Below are 21,388 nucleotides of genomic sequence, written 5' to 3'. Positions count from 1 at the left end.
GTGTTGTTTTTCGATCGTTTCTTTAAATGTGATAATGATAAGCATGCATAGTTTTAATTAATTAAGTGTTTTCGCAATACTGTTTATGGACTTTGTGTGACTCTTTATAACTAGAAATGCATATAAAACCTAAGCCATGTTTACTCTTTTTAGCTTAGCAGAAAGCTTGAGATACATGTGCTTTTTATTTACAAACTCCTCAGTTGATAGTTTATTTTCATTTAAAAGGAAATGTTCATATCTTTTCAAATTATTTTAAAGGCTATTGGCAATTTCTAGCAGTCATGGCAACTATTAAAACAAAATGAAACAAAAAAAACCCCTCAAAATTTCTTCAAGTCTTTTGCTTTTATTCTGACCACAGAATTTGTAATGTGCAGTATGACAGAAAACAAAGCTTAATATCTTATAGATTTAGTTGAGACTAGAAATGGGAACAAGTAATAATAATAATTAATAGTAAAATTGTTTTATCTAAAGCAAAAATTAATACTTTATGTCTCATTTCTCAGAAGGAATTTGAATATTGTGCTTTCCTAAATATTCCTCCTCTGGAGTGCAAGTCATTGCACTCATTCCACATGACTGATAGTGACATAAAGTATAGTTTTAGGGGGACACTGCCAAAGTCATTCCTGCTTGCAACTGATTTAGCCTTAAGAGGCTGAAAACATGATTTTTGTATAGAAGTGGCATCTTCTAACTTTAAATAGTAGTGAAACGTCAACAGAGTATTCTGCAAATTGATTGTACTGTGTCAAATTTGAAAGATCTGCTATGAATTCGATCTGTAAGCTTTAGTACAAAAGGACACCCTAGATTCTCCATGCCAATACAGATCCTCATGCAGAAAGTGCCCATATTACTGGGAAATGTAAATTTGAAAGACCCATAACATAATTTATCAATGTTATTGTACTAATGTGTGATAGTTTATTATTTCTGTGTGATTTTACCACTATCTCAGATGACCACCATGCTTTTAAAAATCCATTAGTTTACTAATGGATTTTTACTAAAGGTCCATTAGTTTACTGCTCTCTAAATAATCTTACAGATTAGTGGCAACAAAAACACAGCATCTAGGAAATAGGAGGAAAAAATTGTGAGGGAGAGTGAGTCAATGAGGATAAAAGTCCACTCATGCTGCCTGTTCACTTATTTAACTTTGTTAGTTGTAGGATTACTGTGTTGGCTTTTTTGGGGGGGCGGGAAGGAGAGTGGGTATCATTTTATTTTTTGGGTTTTTTAGTTTGTTTGTTTACTTGTTGCTTTTTTTGTCTGTTATAACATAGATAAACTATGAGCAACTGCAAAAAAGTAAAAAAGTATCAGTGACTTTCAATTTCCCTTGAGTTATGGCTTTCATAATGTGAATGTTCTAGAAATGGGATGCTGGACTATCAAAAAATTGCAGGTTCAGTTGCCAGTGCACATAGCCACTGGCATCTGTGCAGCGCACTTCCCTGAATGCAATGATCTGGTTTTCTGACCCATGCTTTTTGACCACATGCATGTTTCATGGGCTCACAAGCTACTTTCTTGAACATCACATCTTGTGTAAAAGTTCATTTTCAGAGCAGTATGAGAAAGAGCATGTTCCTCAAGGAAGAGTACGGGGGGGGGCTACCCTCGCATATATTTCTGGGTGAAAAGCTGGCATAGTGTTTTCCACAATTGATGCATTCATTCATGAACTGCCTGGTCTTTGTTCTCCATTTCAGGTTCATTTGTGTTTGCAGTGACTGTCACTGATGCAGATGCCGGCTCTAACGCGGAGCTCCATTATTCCCTCGTGGGGAAAAACGCGGAGAAATTCCACATTGATTCAGCAAGGGGGGCAATCCTAGCTGCCAATGAGCTGGCAGGAGAGTCTGAAGTCACCATTTCTGTCCATGTTAGGGATGGCGGCCGGTACCCCAAGACAGACTCTACAACTGTCACTGTGAGGTTTGTGAACAAAGCAGAATTTCCTCAAGTTCAAGCTGAACAGGAGACTTTCACTTTTCCTGAAAACCAAGCAGTTGGGACACTTGTCACCACGATTTCTGGGTCTTCGGCCAGAGGAGGCTCCTTGTCCTACTATATTGCCAGTGGGAACCTGGGCAACACCTTCATAGTGGATCAGGTAACAGGACAGCTTTCTGTCGGCCAGGCTTTGGATTTTGAAGCCATACAGAAATATGTGGTTTGGATTGAGGCCAGAGATACAGGCTTTCCTCCCTTTTCCTCGTATAAGAAATTGGAAGTAACGGTTGTAGATGTCAATGATAATGCACCGCAGTTTGAGCAAGATCCCTTCATTGCTGAAATAGTGGAGAATCTGTCCCCACGGAAGTTACTGACGGTGGCTGCAGTTGACAGGGACAGTGGTCTGAATGGACAGTTAATTTATGAAATAATTGAGGGCAATACAGAAAATAGTTTCAATATCAACAGAGCCACGGGTGAGATCAGGAGTGTCAGGCCCTTGGACAGGGAGAAATTGTCTCGATACACACTAACCATAAAAGCTTCAGATAAAGGCACCCCGCTCCAGAGTACAACCGTCAAAGTTATCATTAATGTTTTAGATGAAAATGACAACGCCCCAAGATTTTCTCAGATATTTAGTGCTTCTGTGCCTGAAAATGCACCTCTGGGATTTACAGTAACCCGAGTCACAACTTCAGATGAAGACATTGGCATGAATGCAATCAGCAGGTACTCCATAAGGGATACAAGTCTCCCATTTATCATAAATCCAAGCACTGGGGATATCACAGTCAGCAGACTGCTAAACAGGGAGGATACGGATCGCTACAGAATCAGAGTCTCTGCACATGACTCTGGCTGGACAGTGAGCACAGATGTCACCGTATTTGTCACTGATGTCAATGACAATGCTCCACGGTTTACAAAGCCATCCTATTACTTGGAGTGTCCTGAGCTCCCTGGGATTGGGTTGAAAGTCACTCAAGTTTCAGCCACTGATCCCGATGAAGGATCTAACGGTCACGTCTTCTACTTCATAAAATCTCAATCTGAGTTCTTCCGTATCAATGCAACCACAGGGGAAATTTTCAACAAACAGTATTTAAGGTACCAAAACTCAAGCGGTTCCAGCAATGTCAACATAAACAGGCACAGCTTCATTGTGACTTCTTCAGACCGCGGCAGTCCTCCATTGCTGAGTGAGACAACTGTCACAATTAACATAGTCGACAGCAATGACAATGCACCACTGTTCCTTGCTCCTAAATATTTTACACCTGTTACTAAGAATGTGAGAGCTGGCACAAACTTAATTAAAGTTACTGCAGTGGATGATAAAGACTTTGGTTTGAATTCTGAAGTGGAATACTTTCTTTCTGATGAAAGCAAAACTAATAAATTCAGACTGGACAGGAGTACAGGCTGGATTTCTGTGTCATCTTCACTAATGGCTGATTTGAACAAAAAATTTCTATTTAAAGTAAAAGCAAAGGATAAAGGTAATCCTCCACTGTCATCTGAGGTAGCTGTTGAAATAGTCGTAACAGAGGAAAACTACCATACACCTGAGTTTTCTCAAAGCCATATGAGTGTTACTATCCCAGAGAGTCACTCTGTTGGAGCAGTGATCAGGACGGTTTCAGCCCGAGACAGAGATGCCGCTATGAATGGATTAATCAAATATAATATTTCCTCTGGAAATGAGGCTGGCAACTTTGCTATCAACACAACAACTGGTACACTTACACTAGCAAAACCACTTGATTTTGAGTTATGCCAAAAGCATGACCTAATTGTTACCGCCACAGATGGAGGATGGGTGTCCAGAACAGGCTTCTGCAGTGTCACCATTAATGTCATTGATGTGAATGATAATTCTCCAGCATTCAGCCCTGAGGACTACTTTCCCAAAGTATTAGAAAATGCCCCAAGTGGGACAACTGTTATTCGTTTAAATGCCAGCGATGCTGACTCTGGACCTAATGCTGTGATTGCATATGCCATTCAGTCCTCTGATAGTGACCTCTTTGTCATTGACCCCAACACAGGAACAATCACTACCCAAGGATTTTTAGATTATGAAACAAAGCAAAGTTACCATTTAACAATAAAGGCTTTTAATGTTCCAGATGAAGAGAGGTGCAGTTTTGCCAGTGTCAACATCCAGTTAGAAGGGACTAATGAATATGTCCCCCGTTTTGTGTCTAAGCTTTATTATTTTGAAGTTTCTGAGGCAGCGTCTGAAGGTACCATTGTGGGTGAAGTTTTTGCAAGCGATCGTGATCTGGGAACTGATGGAGAAGTTCACTACCTCCTCTTTGGCAATAGCAGAAAGAAGGGCTTCCAAATAGATGAAAGAAGTGGCCAGATCTATGTTTCAGGACCTCTTGACAGAGAAAAAGAAGAACGAATCTCTTTGAGAGTTCTTGCAAAAAATTTTGGAAGCATTCGTGGTGCAGATATAGATGAAGTAACTGTTAATATCACTGTACTGGATGCCAACGATCCTCCTGTATTCACTTTAGGAACCTACAACATACAAATTAGCGAGGGTGTTCCTCCGGGCACCCATGTCACATTTGTGAGTGCCTTTGATTCAGATTCAGTCCCTAGCTGGAGCCGGTTTTCTTATTTCATTGGGTCTGGTAATGACAACAGTGCCTTTTCCATTAACCCACAGACAGGACAGGTCACTGTCACTGCAGAACTGGATCGAGAAACTCTGCCTGTGTACAACCTGTCTGTGCTGGCCATTGATTCAGGAACACCATCTGCAACAGGCAGTGCCTCTTTATTGGTAACTTTGGAAGACATCAATGATAACGGCCCCACCTTGTCCACCCGCCAGGGAGAAGTCATGGAGAATAATCGTGCGGGAACTCTTGTAATGATGCTTCAATCCTCAGATCCCGATCTCCCTCCAAACCAAGGCCCCTTTACGTACTACTTACTCAGCACTGGCCCTGCAACCAGTTACTTCAGCCTTAGCACTGCCGGTGTCCTGACTACAACAAGGGAGATCGATAGGGAGCAAATCAGTGATTTCTACCTGTCAGTGATTACAAGAGACTCTGGAATTCCTCAAATGTCTTCCACAGGAACTGTGCAGATAAAGGTAATAGACCAAAATGACAACCCATCTCAGCCCAGAACGGTAGAAATCTATGTTCATTATTATGGCAACCTTTTCCCAGGAGGAATTTTGGGCAATGTAAAGCCACAGGACCCAGATGTGTTAGACAGCTTCCAGTGCTCCCTCACCTCGGGAGTCACCAGCCTCTTCAGTATTCCTGGGGGCACCTGTGAGCTACACTCACAGGCCAGGTCCACAGATGGGGTGTTTGACCTGGCTGTACTCAGCAGTGATGGCTTGCATGGTGCTGTCACAAGCAGTGTCCGCGTTTTCTTTGCGGGTTTTGGCAATGCCACCATTGACAACAGCATCCTTCTTCGCTTGAGTGTCCATACAGTGCGGGATTTTCTGACGAACCACTACCTCCATTTCCTGCGCATTGCCAGCTCACAGCTGACAGGGCTGGGCACTGCCGTACAGCTCTATGGGCTGTACGAGGAGAGCAACCAGACCTTCCTGATGGCGGCTGTCAAGCGCAGCAGCAACCAGTATGTGAACCCCAGTGGTGTGGCCACCTTCTTCGAGAGTATCAAAGACATCCTCTTCCGGCAGAGTGGAGTGCGGATTGAGTCTGTGGATCACAACTCGTGCCTGCAGAGCCCGTGCCAGAATGGAGGGAGCTGCATGAGGAGGCTGGCTGTAGGCCCAGCCTTGAAGAGCCACGAGAGCATCCCTGTCATCATCGTGGCCAATGAGCCCCTCCGGCCCTTCATGTGCAGGTGCATGCCAGGGTATGAAGGCAGCTTGTGTGAGATCGACATTGATGAATGCCTCCCTTCACCGTGTCACAACGATGGGACCTGCCACAACTTGGTGGGGGGATTCTCATGCAGTTGCCCAGACGGCTTTACTGGCATGGCCTGCGAGAGGGACGTCAATGAGTGCCTTTCCAACCCGTGCAAAAATGGGGCCGCCTGCCAGAACTTCCCCGGAACCTTCAACTGTATTTGCAAAACTGGGTATACAGGTACACTTTTACTTCTCTTCATCTCAGTCGAGAGAATGGGAAAGAGAGCAGAAATGTACCTTTAAAGCAAAAGATACATTCCAGCTACAATTATCTGAATATGAACATTCCCATTAGGTGAAGAAGTCATGCAAAAGACCACTGTTGTAGTTAAGAAAACCAAAAAGACCAGATGCCCACACTGTTATTTTATTTTAGCTGTCCTTAAGCAAATCTCTCTTACCTGATTTGCATTAGAACAGAAGGATTTTACCAGAGCTATTTTAATTTATTAAATATGTAGAAAACATTTCCAATGCTTAAGTATGACTTTTTCTGTTCTTGTTATTGTTGTGCATATTGTGGTAGCATTTTGATTCTGTTAGGAGTGTGCCAAGCAAGAAAATCAGCCTCTGCCCCAAATTGCTTACGGTCATACAATATAGAAAACAGATGAAGGATATGGAAAAGAAAACAAATCTCAGGCAAAATGATCAAGCATGCACATGTTGTCCCTTTGCCATTTATTTTTTTCATTAACAGAAATGGCTGCAGCATTCCTGCTTCTTCTGAGTGTTTTATTTTTTTCTCCCCAGTATTTGTTTCACATTAGAAAAGCAGACTGATGTTTGCATTATGGCAAGGCTCTAATCTATATATCATATATCTAATATATATATATATCATATATCTAATCTATATTGTCATGTGGGAAGGACATGTATTTTATTTGTAGTTATCAAAGGGCACATTTATTAATTAAATTAAACGAAATTCCTGGCTCACTCCTCCTGTGAAAATTCTGGATACTTTCAGACGTTCTAAGAAGAATATCAACAGATTTAGGTTGCAAATTCTCTTAAACTGCTACAGCCACTGTAACATATAGAGTTAGGAGTCCGATGAATATAGAGAGACGTCCTCAAAAGGAGAAGAATACTACTTGGTTGTCATTAATAATTATGGCATCAAAACATTGGCCCACTGAATTTGTCTTCTTGGAATTTATCTAGCATGACTGTCTTCCAACCTTAATCTTTTATTGCTTAGGCTGAGGTTTGAGAAAGCAGCTGTACTTGAAATCGCCTGTAAGTTTTAAGTTCATGTGCGTACATGTTTTGTTCTGGTCTGGCATAATCTGAGTGTGATTGGATCTTCCTCCATCTGTGGTTCCTCTGTGCATTGAAAAGCACTTGCTGTGATGTACTTTACTTGAGGATCTTTAGTTATTATCCTTGAGTTTGAGGAGCATTCAAGAAAATACTGTTTTTTGAAAATACTAAAAAACTCAAAAACGCTTACTGAAGTATGTGTATAGTGTACACCTTATGTAGGAAAAATGTTGCTTTAAAGTTTAATGTGTTAGAAACTGATACAGACTCATATATTCTGATGGGTCTCCCCTCACCATATTTCAGTTGTCTGTCACGTGGGTGACTATGGCTGTGGGAGAGTGTTGGAGCCTTGTGCTACAGTCAGTGGAGATCTACTCCATTTTGGCAGTGGAGCTTCTAGAGGACCTCAGATCACTCTCCAAATGATTTGATCAGAGAAAGAACTCCTAATCTTTATAATTTTTGGATGTCAGTTTCTCAAAACAGAAAGAAAGAGGAACTTTACTATTGCACATTGATGCAATGCTACTTCTAGCATGTTTTACAACTGCAGCGAAGCACCACAGTTACAAAATGTGCATACCACTGCAGGGTTTCAGTCTTCTTGTGCATAATCTTTGGAAAAAATTCTAGTTCTTGCATTCTGTCTTTCTGTCATGTATTCATTGTATGTTTAAAAAAAAAAACGACCAACACAACAGCAACAAACTTAGGACATCTTATTCAGATATTCCTATCATGCTTATGGCACCCTTAGTACAAAACAGCAGAAGAAATTAAAACATTTTTATCTAGCTGAGTATTACCAGTCTGAACAATTATAAGCATTACTTATGGTCACTTTCTAGAGATGTAATAAAGAGACTGACTAGAGAAGTTAAAGCCTCTATTACTTCTCATAAGGAGTATTTCAAATGCCTTAGGGGAGTAGACACAGCTCTGCTCATTATGATGTGACAATTGAGGCTTGCCTCCACTGTCCTCAAAGCTTGTTTGTAACCAGTGGAGTACTCAGGGTATCTTTTTAAGTCAGATTAGTACTGGAGATGCTGTATACTTTATTGCAAAGGAGAAAATTAATTGATTTTGAATAAAGGAATGACTACTTCATTTAGACACAGCTACAGCAGCTGATAAGCATTCAGAGTGAAAGATGTCTTAATGTAGAGGATACTGATGTGATTTTCTGTGTGAACTCCACAAATGTACTACTGAGCCTCAGGTCAGGAACACTTATTGTGAACTGAGAAGCAGTTCCACTTAAGTTTACAATCCAGGAGTTGATTTTATGTTATATTATTAGTTCAGATTATTTTGCCAGGAGCATGGCAAAATAGTTATAGGGAGCATATCCCCTGTAATGCTTTAGGTTATTAGCACCAGAGGTTAAATGGGCATATGTTCGATGTTGCCACTAAGCAAAACACTTCATTAGCTAGCAGCATACTGTAGTTTTTGCCTCTAGCCTACAATTTGAAGCGTTAAAAAAATGTCCTGGTCATTTTTTTCTGCTCTTAAAGTTTAATGTTCAAACCTGATGTCAGCTAAAAATAAAGCTCTACACATGATAAACACTTGGAAAAGAAAAAAAAGGAAAAAAGAAAGGAATGTTTTAACTAAGAAAATGTGATGAGAGACTGTTAAAGTTTGAAGTGTTGGATTTCTTTCATGCCGTGAATTAAATCTGGCATCTGATATGAGCTTCCTCTAAACTACTTGTCAACATAAATAATTTTAAAATAGAATACCACTGAGGCAGGCGTTTATATTTGGGAGTCAGATCTTTTTAAAATCAGTTGGCTATTGTAGAATCAAGAAGCATTTAAGTGTCTTGAGATTAATTGGTCAGGACAGAAAACAAACGGCACTAAAGTATGTAATTAAAAACCAACATATCTTTGGAGCTGAATATCAGTGGAGTTGATTAGATAAGATCTCAACTAATAATCAGTATATTTTGAGGGTTTATGTCTGCAGAAGCATATTTGAAATGTTACAAATTTAATATACAATAGGTTCTGGAGATATCAGAATACAGATTGTTTGAGAATGCTTGTCATAGAGACTGTTATGTTGTTATTATACTACCAACAGAAAGATTGCACAGCTGTTTGAGATTTTAATCCTGATTCATATATGATTAAAGATAGCTGTAGTGAATGTAAAAATAAAGCTTGAAACTGTTTCTTTATGAATACAATACTAGAGTGTCTCACCGAAAAGAGACAGCCAAAATAGCAGATTTTTAATTCAGTGTATCATAAACATAGCCTTGCTGCTTCTCTTAGAATGAAAATACAGTCTCCTAATTGAATCTGCATAGTTCATAAAAAACAAAAACAAAATAGTAACACAGCACTGCATACAAGTAGAAATGTTTATTTTCTGAGATAGACATTGTTCACTGCAAATTCAAGTACTTGAGCTTTAGACCCTTACAATGGCTTACCTGGAAACTGAGAGTCTTTCTTTTATTTGATTTATTATGTTTTGTCAGCTGCATTTCACTTCATCACGCTGCAAATGTAATTTGGTTCATTTCACTGAATAGGATTATGAAGAGTGATTACCTCAGAGTAACATCATTAGTGTTTAAACAATCTGTTATAATTACGTCTCTTAATGATGATCAGGTTTTGTTTTTAAAATAATAATTTTCTACAAGAAATATATCTTGTTATTTACAGTAGTTGTCAGCCCTTCCTTTGAACCTTTCATTTTTGGTTTTCCAGGACTCATTAAGATGAAGGAATGTAGGTTTGTGAAATTGTTTCAAATGCAGGATTAAAATAACAGAAGAACCATTTTAAAAGATGTGCATGAGAAACCACATAAACTGAAACTCTTGAATCAGCTGAAATCTAACCCAAGAGCACTCAGTTGATATCTGTTCGTGTTACATTCTTCAATTTAAAAAAAAGTTATTCTCAGGAAGTTTGATTTTTGCATGCGATATCATCAGCTTGAGGTGATGAACGATAAATGCTGAATGCTGTCTGTTATCAATTATCTAGTGTTATACTGAACTCATGTTCTTCAAGCAATGTCTTTGTGACACAAAGATAAATACCCTGAATCTTTCAGTATTTCAATTGAGATGAAATCTAAAAACTCAACTGCATCATTTACTTAAGCTGGAGTGTTACTGCAGGCAGGCTGGGTTTGGAGTCTCTGGCTCATGAAACATTGATTGAGATGTTTCCTTCCCTTGATTGGATTTGATACATAGGTTCCTCCAAAAATAATGCCTCTTATTTATTTCCATCTACAACCTATAACAGATACAAAGAGCACAGTAACTCCAGTTGAGCAAATTTTCGGCTACAAAACACTGTTTCCAACCCAAATAGTCACCATTAGCTGTGCCAGTAATGAACAAGAGCTTGCATTCTGCAGTTGTACAAATCTGCAGCAGCAGAGCTAACCCACTATCACGTTTGCTGAAACACACCACCCACTGCCTCACTATGCTCACATCCAGTGGTTAATTTCCCTAGACAGAGATAACAGAGGAATAAATAGTAATATAGAAGAAATATAGTTTGGATTAAAAGGGAAGAGCCAGAATGTGCAAATTGAACACTGGTGGACCATCCAGAACTCAGATTGATCAGAGGCCTGGAACACCTCTCTTGTGAAGAGATCTGAGGGTGTTGTGGTTGTTCATCCTGGAGAAGGCTTTGCAGGAGCCCTTATAGCAGCCTTCCAGTATCTGAACAGGGCATACAGGGCAGTTGGAGAGACACTTTTCATTATGGAGTACCATGGTAAGACAAGGGGTGATTTAGATTAGACGGGAAGAAATTTCAGGAAGAAATTCTTCACAGTGAGGATGGTGAGGCTCTGGCACAGGTTCCACAGATGGAGCATCTCCATCTGTGCACCTCAAAGATGCTCAAAGCGAGATTGGATGGGGGCCTGGAGCCTGATCTAGTGAGTGGTGTCCCTGCCCCTACGTCAGGAGCTTAGAACTAGATGATCTTTAAGGTCCTTTCCAACCCAAATCAGTTTAAGATTCCATGATTTTACTTTATCAAAGTCTTACGTTTTAAATACTTGTATGGAACAGCCGTAGTGACAAACTGGAAAAGCATTCCTAAGTTATGTTTTTTGTTCTGCTGATAACTGGCTTTTGCTTACTAAGATAAGCACGTTTTCCCAGGTCTTTAGCACTTCAGAGAATCACGGAGAATATCCAAAGTTTCTTTTTCATTTAAGATAAATATTAGTTCTATTAGCTCTGATGAATTGTTTAATCAGAGTATTTGTCTTCCCCTGTGTCAAAACAGTTGGAATAAATGCAAACACGTTTTTATTAATTTTTTGAATTATTCAAACAATTGTTAAATATGAAAAAGTTGTTGTTATTCACTAGTTAAAATATGTGCAGCTAAAATAAACATCTATTTTCTGTTGCTGACTCAGCAAATACTCCAGCTTTAAAGAGAGCTGACTAAAGGAGGAGCACTTAGGGCACGTTTCAAAAGACTTAGTAAACCCTATAAAATACATTAGATTTTTTTTTTTTTTAAACTAAGAAATATCATTGAGCTAATTTATTGTCTTTACCTCATTCTTGCAATGCGTTCTCCTTGATAATTCAAAGATGGATGCTATGTGTCATAATTCTTCAATAAGGAAAACAGCAAAATCTAACATTAAAAAATTATCTCATCCTTCAGTCATGCCTGTTAGACAATAAAAAAATAAATACCCCCAGAGTGTAATTAGATACAGACACTGGAAATGTTTCCCGGATTCGTGGTGAATCTGTGAGTTGCATGTTAACAACAGGACTACTCTAATGTTCCATTTCCATCCTGTCTGCAGTCATACAGGGGGGGCTCCTGCTCACATGAAAAAACAGCCTCAATCTTCTTTAACTGAAACAGAAAGGTACTGTAAAAAAAAGTGTTCTAATTAGGGGACAAAAGCTGTGAAACAATGAAACACTAGCAGAGCTAGTAGTAGCACAATCCTATTTGTCTACAATTTTAGAAGCTAGCAACCTCCCAAAGTCTGAGAACTACATTTTGTCCCTTGCTGTCACGTACCAAGTAACAATTACAGGATAGAAGTATCAGAAAAGTATGGACAGCCTCTGTGCAAGTTTATATTGTTATTTTAACTTAAAACATACTTTATACTTGTATAGTGCAATGAGTAAAATAATTCATTGTTAGTGCGGTAAGAAGCATATGCAAATCTTACCCCTTGCTAAGTATCTGCAGTTATCCTGGATTAGGTGGAGTTTAAGGAGAGATCTGGAAGAAATATGGCTGATTTTTCAAGTTCTTCACAGAGAAACACAAGCAGAAAACACAACAATAGTTTCAAGGTTTTGCTGAATAGGTAGGGAAGGCTAGCAGTGCTGGCAGAAAGCAAGGCAGGTACCAAGAGTGGTGTATAGTGGAAGTATTGCCAAATTGATAAAAACCACGCAATGAAAAACCAAAAAGTGAAGACAAACACTGTGGTAGTTAATGTTTTCAGACAAAGAAAATTTTACTTTTGTACAAAGAATCCCCTTGCCAGTGTTCAGCATCTGTTAAAATCTTCACCACTTCTCTTGGTTCTTTTCTTGTTGAAATGAATTATATGATTTCAGTTTATTCTCTGTTGAATAATATCTACCACATGTGACAATGGCTGCTTAGAAAAGGACTGCATCCAGGGTAACATATTTTAGCTCTGGAGGACTCTGGTCCCTCTGAGTCAGGAAGGGGGTTGTAATTGATGAGGAAAAATAAGAAAGATCACATAATGTACAATAGCAGCCTGTGTTCACCATGCTGTGTTCATACAGGTTCCAGCAAGGGCTGTCACTATCCTTGATCCCCCTCTTGATCCCCTTCACAATGAGTGTACTGCATTCAATAGGAAGAAAAGCCGTTTTTGTTTTCATTCAGCTTCTCATTTCATTTCAAGTCCCACTGGTATAGGTGTATAGGCGCCAGTTAATAAAAAGAAATCTAATGTCGATATGAGATAATTACAACAAAACACTTGAAAATTTGTCTGCGTTTGTCAGGCCCGTGTCAGGGTTGGGGGCAATACCTGTGTTTTCTCTCTTGTTCCCTCTATAAGCCCCACACATTCCCCCTTTTGTTGCTTAAATGTATCCTGACTTGGCTATTGATTGGGTTACTCTGACCTGGAAATCGCTCTTGTTTCACGATGGCAGGGAAAACGTGTGACTCCACTGTCAATTACTGTGAATGCAACCCCTGTTTTAATGGTGGGTCCTGCCAGAGTGGGTTGGAGGGGTACTACTGCCACTGCCCCTTTGGTGAGTTTGCTACTCCTCTTCCTTATCTTCCCCTTCCCTACTAATAATTCTCAAATCTGCAATTTATGTTTACCTTTTTGCAACTGATAAGTATGTGCATGGAACCCTGACCTGTCCTCATTAAAAGAACTTGACTCAATCAGAACAGCTTTTAGTCCACATGGGTGCTTGTCCTTTCAATTTATTGCATGCTAATGAAATTTTGAGTTCCAGAAACCAGCATACAATTCTGAGAATTAGAGAAGCATGTAGTACTGCCAAAATAGTTTAATAACTATTAGAATTTAATTGTCTTGAGTTTGTTTTGTGGAATGAACCCAATAAAGACAGAAGACAACACAGATATTTAAGACATTGTGATGTAATTGTATCTAGATTGATTCTGAATGCAAGTTCATACAGAATTGTCATTGTTCAGACAGAAAAGCACAAAAGTAAATGCAATGGATCAATTAAAAAAAAAACCACAAGCAACTGACAAACTCAAGAGATCATCTATAATATTTTAAAGCTGCTGAAACCCTCAGTACACACTTGTAAATAGCTTTAAGTACATTTTTCTACTAACATTTAGAGTAACTATTTTATTTTCCTTATGTTACATTTTCTTGAAATTTTATTCATTTCTTATATTTATAATTGTGGACCATAGTAAATGCAACTAATATTCATAAATTGTTTTCTAATTGTCACTGCAATTAAAAACAAAATCAAGGAAAATTGTATATAACTATGCCCTCCAGAACACTTCTGCTCACATTGCGTATTTTTTATCATATATTAGAAGCTTTTTAAAGGGCCTGTTTAAAGCATATCAATACTTCCTTATACTTTGTTTCTGGGATTATGCTCGATGAGGAAAAGCTATCTGCTACCAGATTTTATTTTTTGTTTTGCAGGTGTTTTTGGGAATCATTGTGAACTGAATAGTTACGGATTTGAAGAGTTGTCATATATGGAGTTTCCCAGTATGGATCCAAACAATAATTACATCTACATAAAGTTTGCCACTATAAAAAGGAATGCTTTAATGTTGTATAACTACGACAACCAAACTGGAGAAAGGGCAGAATTTCTGGCTCTGGAAATAACAGAAGGAAGGCTGAGATTCTCCTATAATCTTGGCAGCGGCACGTACAAGCTTACCACAACTAAGAAGGTGTCTGATGGACAATTTCACACAGTTATTGCCCGGAGGGCTGGAATGGTAAGAAATGCTAAAATGGGAATTTAAGACAAGTTCAGCCAAGTGACTTTGGCTTCCACATGAACTCACAAGAACATAAAATTAGTAACATTGCATTTGCTAGCAGAACCTCCAACTTTGGATAAAAAAAACTCCCTCATTTCTTTCTTATTCCAACTGACTCAAAGACCTACAATGGTTTGTTTAGTATGATGATAATAAAAAATAATTAAAAAAACATGTGCAATGCCCCGCACTCTAAATGTGAAAAATGAGAACCAGGAATAATTAGTGAGATAAATTACTGCATATGAGGCCAATTAACTGATGCAGATTACAGAAATGATATTAAGGAATACTGATTAACCATAGTAACAACAAAAACGCTGAAAATAATTTACCTTAATGTTTGGATAGTAGCAGTGATCAAATTTGAAATTCCATCTATGACCTTTTTAAGCCAGTTCAGAAATTTTGCAAATTTCATTTAAATAAAAGCCTTTTTTTTTTTTTTTCTTTTTTTTTTTTTTTTTTCTTTTTCCTGTATCACAAATGCAGAGAGTTCAAAAGTGCTACACTGAGAGGGATTTTGTCAGGGGAAAAAGGAGTTACTTCCTGCCTGCCCCTACCAGAGGGAAGGAATTCTGTCAAAAAGTGGACAGGGACAATTGATTGCCATATGCCTGGTGCCTCAACCCTTCTGCCTTTTTTTTTTTTTTTTTCCTCAGTAAATGTTTTCTATTCTTCTTCTCTAGTATTTAATAATATTTCCAAAGCAGAACATAAACCAAATGTTCTTTGAGTTCAAGCCAAACTTTTTGACTCCATAGTGTTTGAGTTAGAAATGAAACCAAATATATTTGCCATCCACAATCAGTAACTACTGGCCAAAAGCTCCCTTTTCAGAAAGATATGGCCAGCATATATGGAATCTCATATTCTTCCCATGTTTGAAATTAAAGTCACGTAAGAATAATATATGGATGGAGCTCCACAGTTTGTCTTATAGTTCAGGCCAGAAGAGATGGAGAGAATAAAAGAATAAACTGTTCTACCCGGTGTGACTCCTCCTGAGTCCTCGTAGAGATTTCTTTTCACTAACAAAATGGCTGCAGCAGTCATTGCTGCTAAGGTAGTTTTTATAGTTTGTAGCTGCTCTGTTTGCAGTGCCCTGCTGAAATGCTTCAAGTCCAGGGTGAGAAGTCCATAGGCACAAATGTGTCAGGAATATCAGAGGGCTATACTAGGTCTTGGTCCATGGTTCTGTATGGTCAGGGTTGTCTCCTGACTTTTCTGCACAGCACTTTTTTCTCCTGAAGAGTCTTGAGCCAGAAACTGCACGTCAGCTTGCATATGTTGCAATACCTGATTTCTTTCGCTTGTTGAAGTGGGGAATGGCTTAGTCTTCAGCTAAATTTGGATATCTGATTTGTGCACGTAGGAGTTTTATATCCAAGTAACATGAAGGATAATTGTGACATTGAGTAATGATGTTGTTTTAGTGTGCCTTAATATCAGATAGTTAACAGTTTGCCTCACAGCTTCCAAAAGGTTATGCTCAAGAATGCACCTAGGTCTTATAAGACATAATGTTCACATTTTAGCAGCTAAATTAGTGTGGTACACCTGTTGATATTAGTTATGGCTTAGTGTAGAGCCCACCTTAAAAACTGCAGAAAATAAATGAGATACACTTAAAAAAATAAAGTGGGAAAATGTTTTACTTGTGGATATGCCAGAGGGCTAGACTACAGAAGAAGAGAGAGCATAAAAAATACAATATAAAAAAAATTTCACTTTTGAATGCTTCAGACTGAGGGCATTTAAGACGACCTATATTTTTGCATGATTCTTGTTTAAACCATCTCATTAATGTCAGCTGTTTACAAACAGAGTATGTAATCAGAATCACCTTTGTCTTAGATAATTCTTCTGCAGGAAAAATGTTTCCCAGGTGTCCAAAACTGTATAAAATAGCCCCCCTTCAGGATTCCAAATCTGTCATTTCCTACAGCACAGTGGGATTTTATCGGAAACTGGTAAAATCATTAAGTTGTCAGTCCTGAGATATTGCAGAATGACAGACTAGAAAGCCTCATAATGCAGCAAGGTAACTGTAGAGTAATGCTCAAGTAACAAGCAGGAACATTTGACTAACATTAGAAAATAAATTGTATTGCACTCTGGTCCAAGTAAAATATATTCTCAAATATCTAGCCCTTCAGCTGGGTTTGCAACTTGGCTTTCACAGTGCATAGCGATATGAGTTAGGGAGATTACACTGATTGAGCTAAGAACAAAAAACTCATTTCATTTTTTGTTGTTGAAACTCTGAAGGAAAATATGTACACATATGATGGCATACAGACCAGTCAGCTTATTATTCTTTCTATGAATTGTTTCATTTATATAGGGCACGTAATCTACTTTGGAACTGCAGACTGATGTTTCACAGGAGAAGCAGTTTTCTTATTATGTATGGAAAGAAATTCAAGATAAGCTTTTATTAAAAAAAAAAAAACAAAAAAAAAAAAAACAAATTGAACAATTTAGACACACTGTAGGACGTGATTTAGGGCTGAGAGCTATGAATGTGTTTGGTCATTACAATGTGTCAGCTTGCACTATTTGGAAATACAATGGAGAATCTGTGGGGATTCCAACAAGATGTTGTTAGTGAACTGAGATGCAGGCAAGAGAAAAAAACTTTGCACTGTAATGACATCCTGATAGCTATTGCTGTTTGCTTAGCTCCTGTAAAGTAACCCAAACCAAAGTAGAAATCAAGTCTTTTTGGAAAGAAATGTTTGATTTCAATTTGCCGTAGAACTGTACCACACATCTAGTGGAAACATGAGGAGCTGATATGTACAACCTGGAGATTATGTTTATTTTTCTGAAAATTTGATTTAACTAACCTTCAGGACTTTTTTCGCAGTGCATCTGTTATTAATAAATCACCATGAGGAAAATTCTTTGCTAAATGAGGAATAAAATAAAAACTTTTTAAATTACTAGGAGTTATTTCATGGTTTTAGTGAAAGCTTTTTTAAGAATTTTAGTACAGAAATTAGAAAATAAAAATGCCATGATTTGCTTTGGTGTAAATAACATGTAAAAAGACAGCTCCATTGTCTAGGGATTGATGGCTTTGAGATATCAATAAATTAAAGAGGAAAACTGCTTTAAGTGTTGATGACCAGCACTTCTCTGGATGTCAACTTGGTCTTTCTGACCAATCCATGTCCAAATGTTTTGCCATTATTGATGTAGTCCACTTGGGTTAATATTTTTAACTAATAATCTTAGAGTTTGCACACCCAGCTTTTGCATGGCACTTTTCATCCAGTTCAGGCAGTGTGATTAGTGTCATGGTGAAGCCCCTGAAGGAATGCCCTTTGTGTTTGGAGGGAGCAACTCTCTGTTCAGATCAAAAGTAGTATACAATATCAGCCAAAAGAACTGCAGCTTCAGAGAGGAAAGCAAGCAAACATGGAGGAATCCAAAGCTGAAAAGTTTGCATTTCACTGACTCTGTATAAGCTTGTCGATTAACTCCTGCTCCATTACTATCCATGTGTCAGTGTTCACTGTGGTGTTGCAGAAAGGAGTTGGTCAGTGTCCCTGAAGCACCTTTTGATACTGAGTGACATAATGTACAAATACTTCATTCTAGCCGAGCTCTTTATATATATTATAAGCATTTATTGTGGTTGGGAATATACCCTTGCAGTATTCAACATATCTGTGTATGTGGCTTTTGCAGGCAGCATCACTGACAGTGGATTCCTGCTCTGAGGATCAGGAGCCAGGCTATTGCACTGTTAGCAATGTGGCTGTTTCCACTGACTGGTAAATAATTCTTCATTTTGGGGAGTTTAGTTCTGTAAAATGAAAATAAACAACCTGCTAAAATTAGAGAAGCTTGGAATAATGATTATGTGTCTTTAGCCCAGTCTCAGGGAAGGGATAGATGCCTAAGTTGCACTCATTCAGGAGGCCTAAAGAGGTAATTCTCTGAAGTGTCATCGCCTTGCATCCTTGTAGAAGCAGGTGAAATTTTCTCCATGTCCCACTGATTGCCTACTCAGGCTAAATTCCCATGTTCAAGGATTTTATTCAAAAATCCCCAATTCTCAGCTCCGTCTCTGTTCCTAGGGTATGGGTGAACATAAGAAGCCCACGTAAGAGGGTAGTCCACACTGTAGTGTAAATGAGGATAAGATTTTTTAATTAATGTTGTGGGATTTCGCATCAAAATCTAGACAAAATTAGTAATCAGAATATCAGACACTCATGATTACTGGCAACTTGTAAATCTTAATTAGAAAATGAAACAAATTTATGTGTTGTAATCAAATTCCTCTAAAATGTACTGCAGTACTCTTGGACACAGTTCAAAATTCTACAAAATTTAGTGCAACAAGTATTTAGCAAAACCTTTTCCACTTTTACTTGAGGAGTCTGTCTTGGTAAAAACAGGCTTAGACTCAAAATACTATTACTTTAGTAGTGCCCTACATTTCACTCCAGTATTGCTCACTCTGGGCTTTGATTTCTTTGGTTGTTTCTTTTTTTTTGAATGTACCTATAGTTTCTTGTGAAGGTGTAAGAAACACACCTGCTTTTCCAATAGGATCCTCCTTAAAAATAGCTGTAACTTTAATTCCCATCATTGTTGCTAATTTGGTACAGTTATCACAATCGTGTTTCTAACACAGGTGGTTTCTCAACTAGTATAGTATATACAAATGCAGATATGTATTTGTAAAATAACGAATCCACCTTCCAGCTTTTTAAATATGATCTATAATTTGATACATAATTGAGTGAAAATCTGTATTCATTTTGATTTCAAGCGCGTTGCTCGGTTAAGTAAATAGAAGTTTTGAGATTCAACAACAATGTGAATTTAGATGTCATAGGGGCATCACTCTCTTTCCTCTTCTAAACGTACAATATGAATTTTGGAAGTGGAACTTTAGCCATAGACCCTAGCTGACAGCTCCTTTGTTGTCACTGCTATTTTATGTCCGATGTCGGTAAACCTTTTTTTCTCTCTTTTATAGGACCCTTGATGTACAACCAAATCGACTTACCGTTGGTGGTATCAGGTCTGTTGAGCCCATCCTTGAAAGGAGAGGACAGGTGGAAAGCCATGATTTTGTGGGCTGTATAATGGAGTTTGCAGTCAACGGACGTCCCCTGGAGCCCAGCCAGGCTTTGGCAGCTCAAGGAATCTTAGATCAGTACGTATGCTATATATGGTATCGAATAGACAGTATTTATGATATAGGAAGCCAGCATAAAACTCAGGCACCAGTCCTGACACTTTTAGATATTTCTTGTAAAAAATGACTGTAGAATTTATTATAAAGTGTGAAAAAATTAAGAAATGAATCTGGGTGAGAGATTCACAAAAGATTACAGAAACTTCAAATAAGCAACATCATTACCAATTATTATTAATGTTGCTTTGCAGGCTGAAATAGAGTAGCCCTGTTTCTTTATAAATTCCACCTGGGTTTGATTGTACTTCTACGGTTCACTAAACCTCTACTCCCCCTTATTTCTTTTTAATTCACAATGTCTGTTCTATCAATTTGCCTCTCAAGTATCACTGAATTTCACTCATATCCTCTGAGTGATCTTTCAGGAACAATCAGCTATTTGACTCTATTGTTTTTCTGTCTCTCTATTTGAAGCCACAGTTGTAGCAACTATGTCAGTCTAAATGTATGTCTAAATCTATGTCAGTCTTAGGTCCAAATTTGGTAGCTCACCCTTTTCTCTTTCCACCTCCAATCTTTACTGTTCTTTGTGAAAGAAGTGAGGTCTCCAGAGATCTGCAGTGCACCTGAAAGAGTGTCTTCATCTCTTACATAACAGATAATAGGAATTTCACTGCCTGTGAATTCCCTTCTCTTTATTAAGCCTGTTATAACTTGATTCTGAAAGGTGGGATCTGTTTTGAACTGTCGGAGAGAAGAGCATCTCAATTTTTGCGCCTCTTGAAGGGAAGAAAAAGATTATCATTCAACCACACAATCCTTTCCAACAAACTTGCTTCTGCTTGTTTCTACATGCATTCCTCAGTATCTGCTTTTCTGCATTGTTTCAGATGTCCTCGATTAGAAAATGCTTGCACAACTAGCCCCTGCCAACATGGTGGCACCTGCACTGATCACTGGTCATGGCAGCAATGCCAATGCAAAGATGGACTGACGGGAGACCACTGTGAAAAATGTAGGGTTTTGCTCTTTCTTTTTCATCTACATCTAACTGCATGGTTATACCATTAAGAGTTTCTTTTCAGGGGCACAGGATAATGAATTTTATGAAATAATGAAAACAAGCGGCCTACTCACCTCTTAAATAATCATGAAGGAAAAGTCCACAATGGACTATTGTCCTTTCATAAGTTAAAAATAACAACAAGATATATATCTTAAGTTTCCTTGTCTTTATATCACATTTCAGGTAATTTACACTCATTTAAAACTACTGCTTCCAATCAGGTATAATCAGTAACCAAAATAAAGCTATCCAAAAGGAGGGATTTGTCTGCTGGGGAGAGGTAAGAGAGAGAGTAAGAGGGAGAAGGCTGCCCTTTGCATAAACACAGTGTGCACATGCTTATGGCTTCTCTGTACAGTAGGCCTTTTTATCTAATAATCATCAAGTTATATGCATGAAAGTATATGGCATATGTAAGTAAATGCAATCCATTTACATGTTGGGATTAT

At 38.2% G+C, this 21,388-nt stretch overlaps 1 protein-coding gene across 1 annotated transcript in view; it reads left to right on the top strand.

Moving 5' to 3' along the window:
* FAT4 (FAT atypical cadherin 4) overlaps positions 1-21,388 on the top strand; it is a 132,649-nt gene that overhangs the window by 98,749 nt on the left and 12,512 nt on the right. The window contains exons 9-14 of the mRNA XM_042871041.1: positions 1,725-6,074; positions 13,353-13,457; positions 14,357-14,664; positions 18,409-18,494; positions 19,712-19,891; positions 20,764-20,888. Of these exons, the coding sequence (XP_042726975.1) occupies positions 1,725-6,074; positions 13,353-13,457; positions 14,357-14,664; positions 18,409-18,494; positions 19,712-19,891; positions 20,764-20,888 (5,154 nt within the window). The remainder of the gene's footprint in view (positions 1-1,724; positions 6,075-13,352; positions 13,458-14,356; positions 14,665-18,408; positions 18,495-19,711; positions 19,892-20,763; positions 20,889-21,388) is intronic.

Source organism: Lagopus leucura, unplaced genomic scaffold, assembly GCF_019238085.1.
Source record: "Lagopus leucura isolate 7727_CA_CO unplaced genomic scaffold, USGS_WTPT01 Super-Scaffold_100004, whole genome shotgun sequence".
In the NCBI taxonomy this organism is placed as follows: Eukaryota; Metazoa; Chordata; class Aves; order Galliformes; family Phasianidae; genus Lagopus; species Lagopus leucura.
The sequence above is the reverse complement of the archived record's forward strand: the minus strand, read 5'-3'. Positions and strand labels throughout refer to the sequence as shown.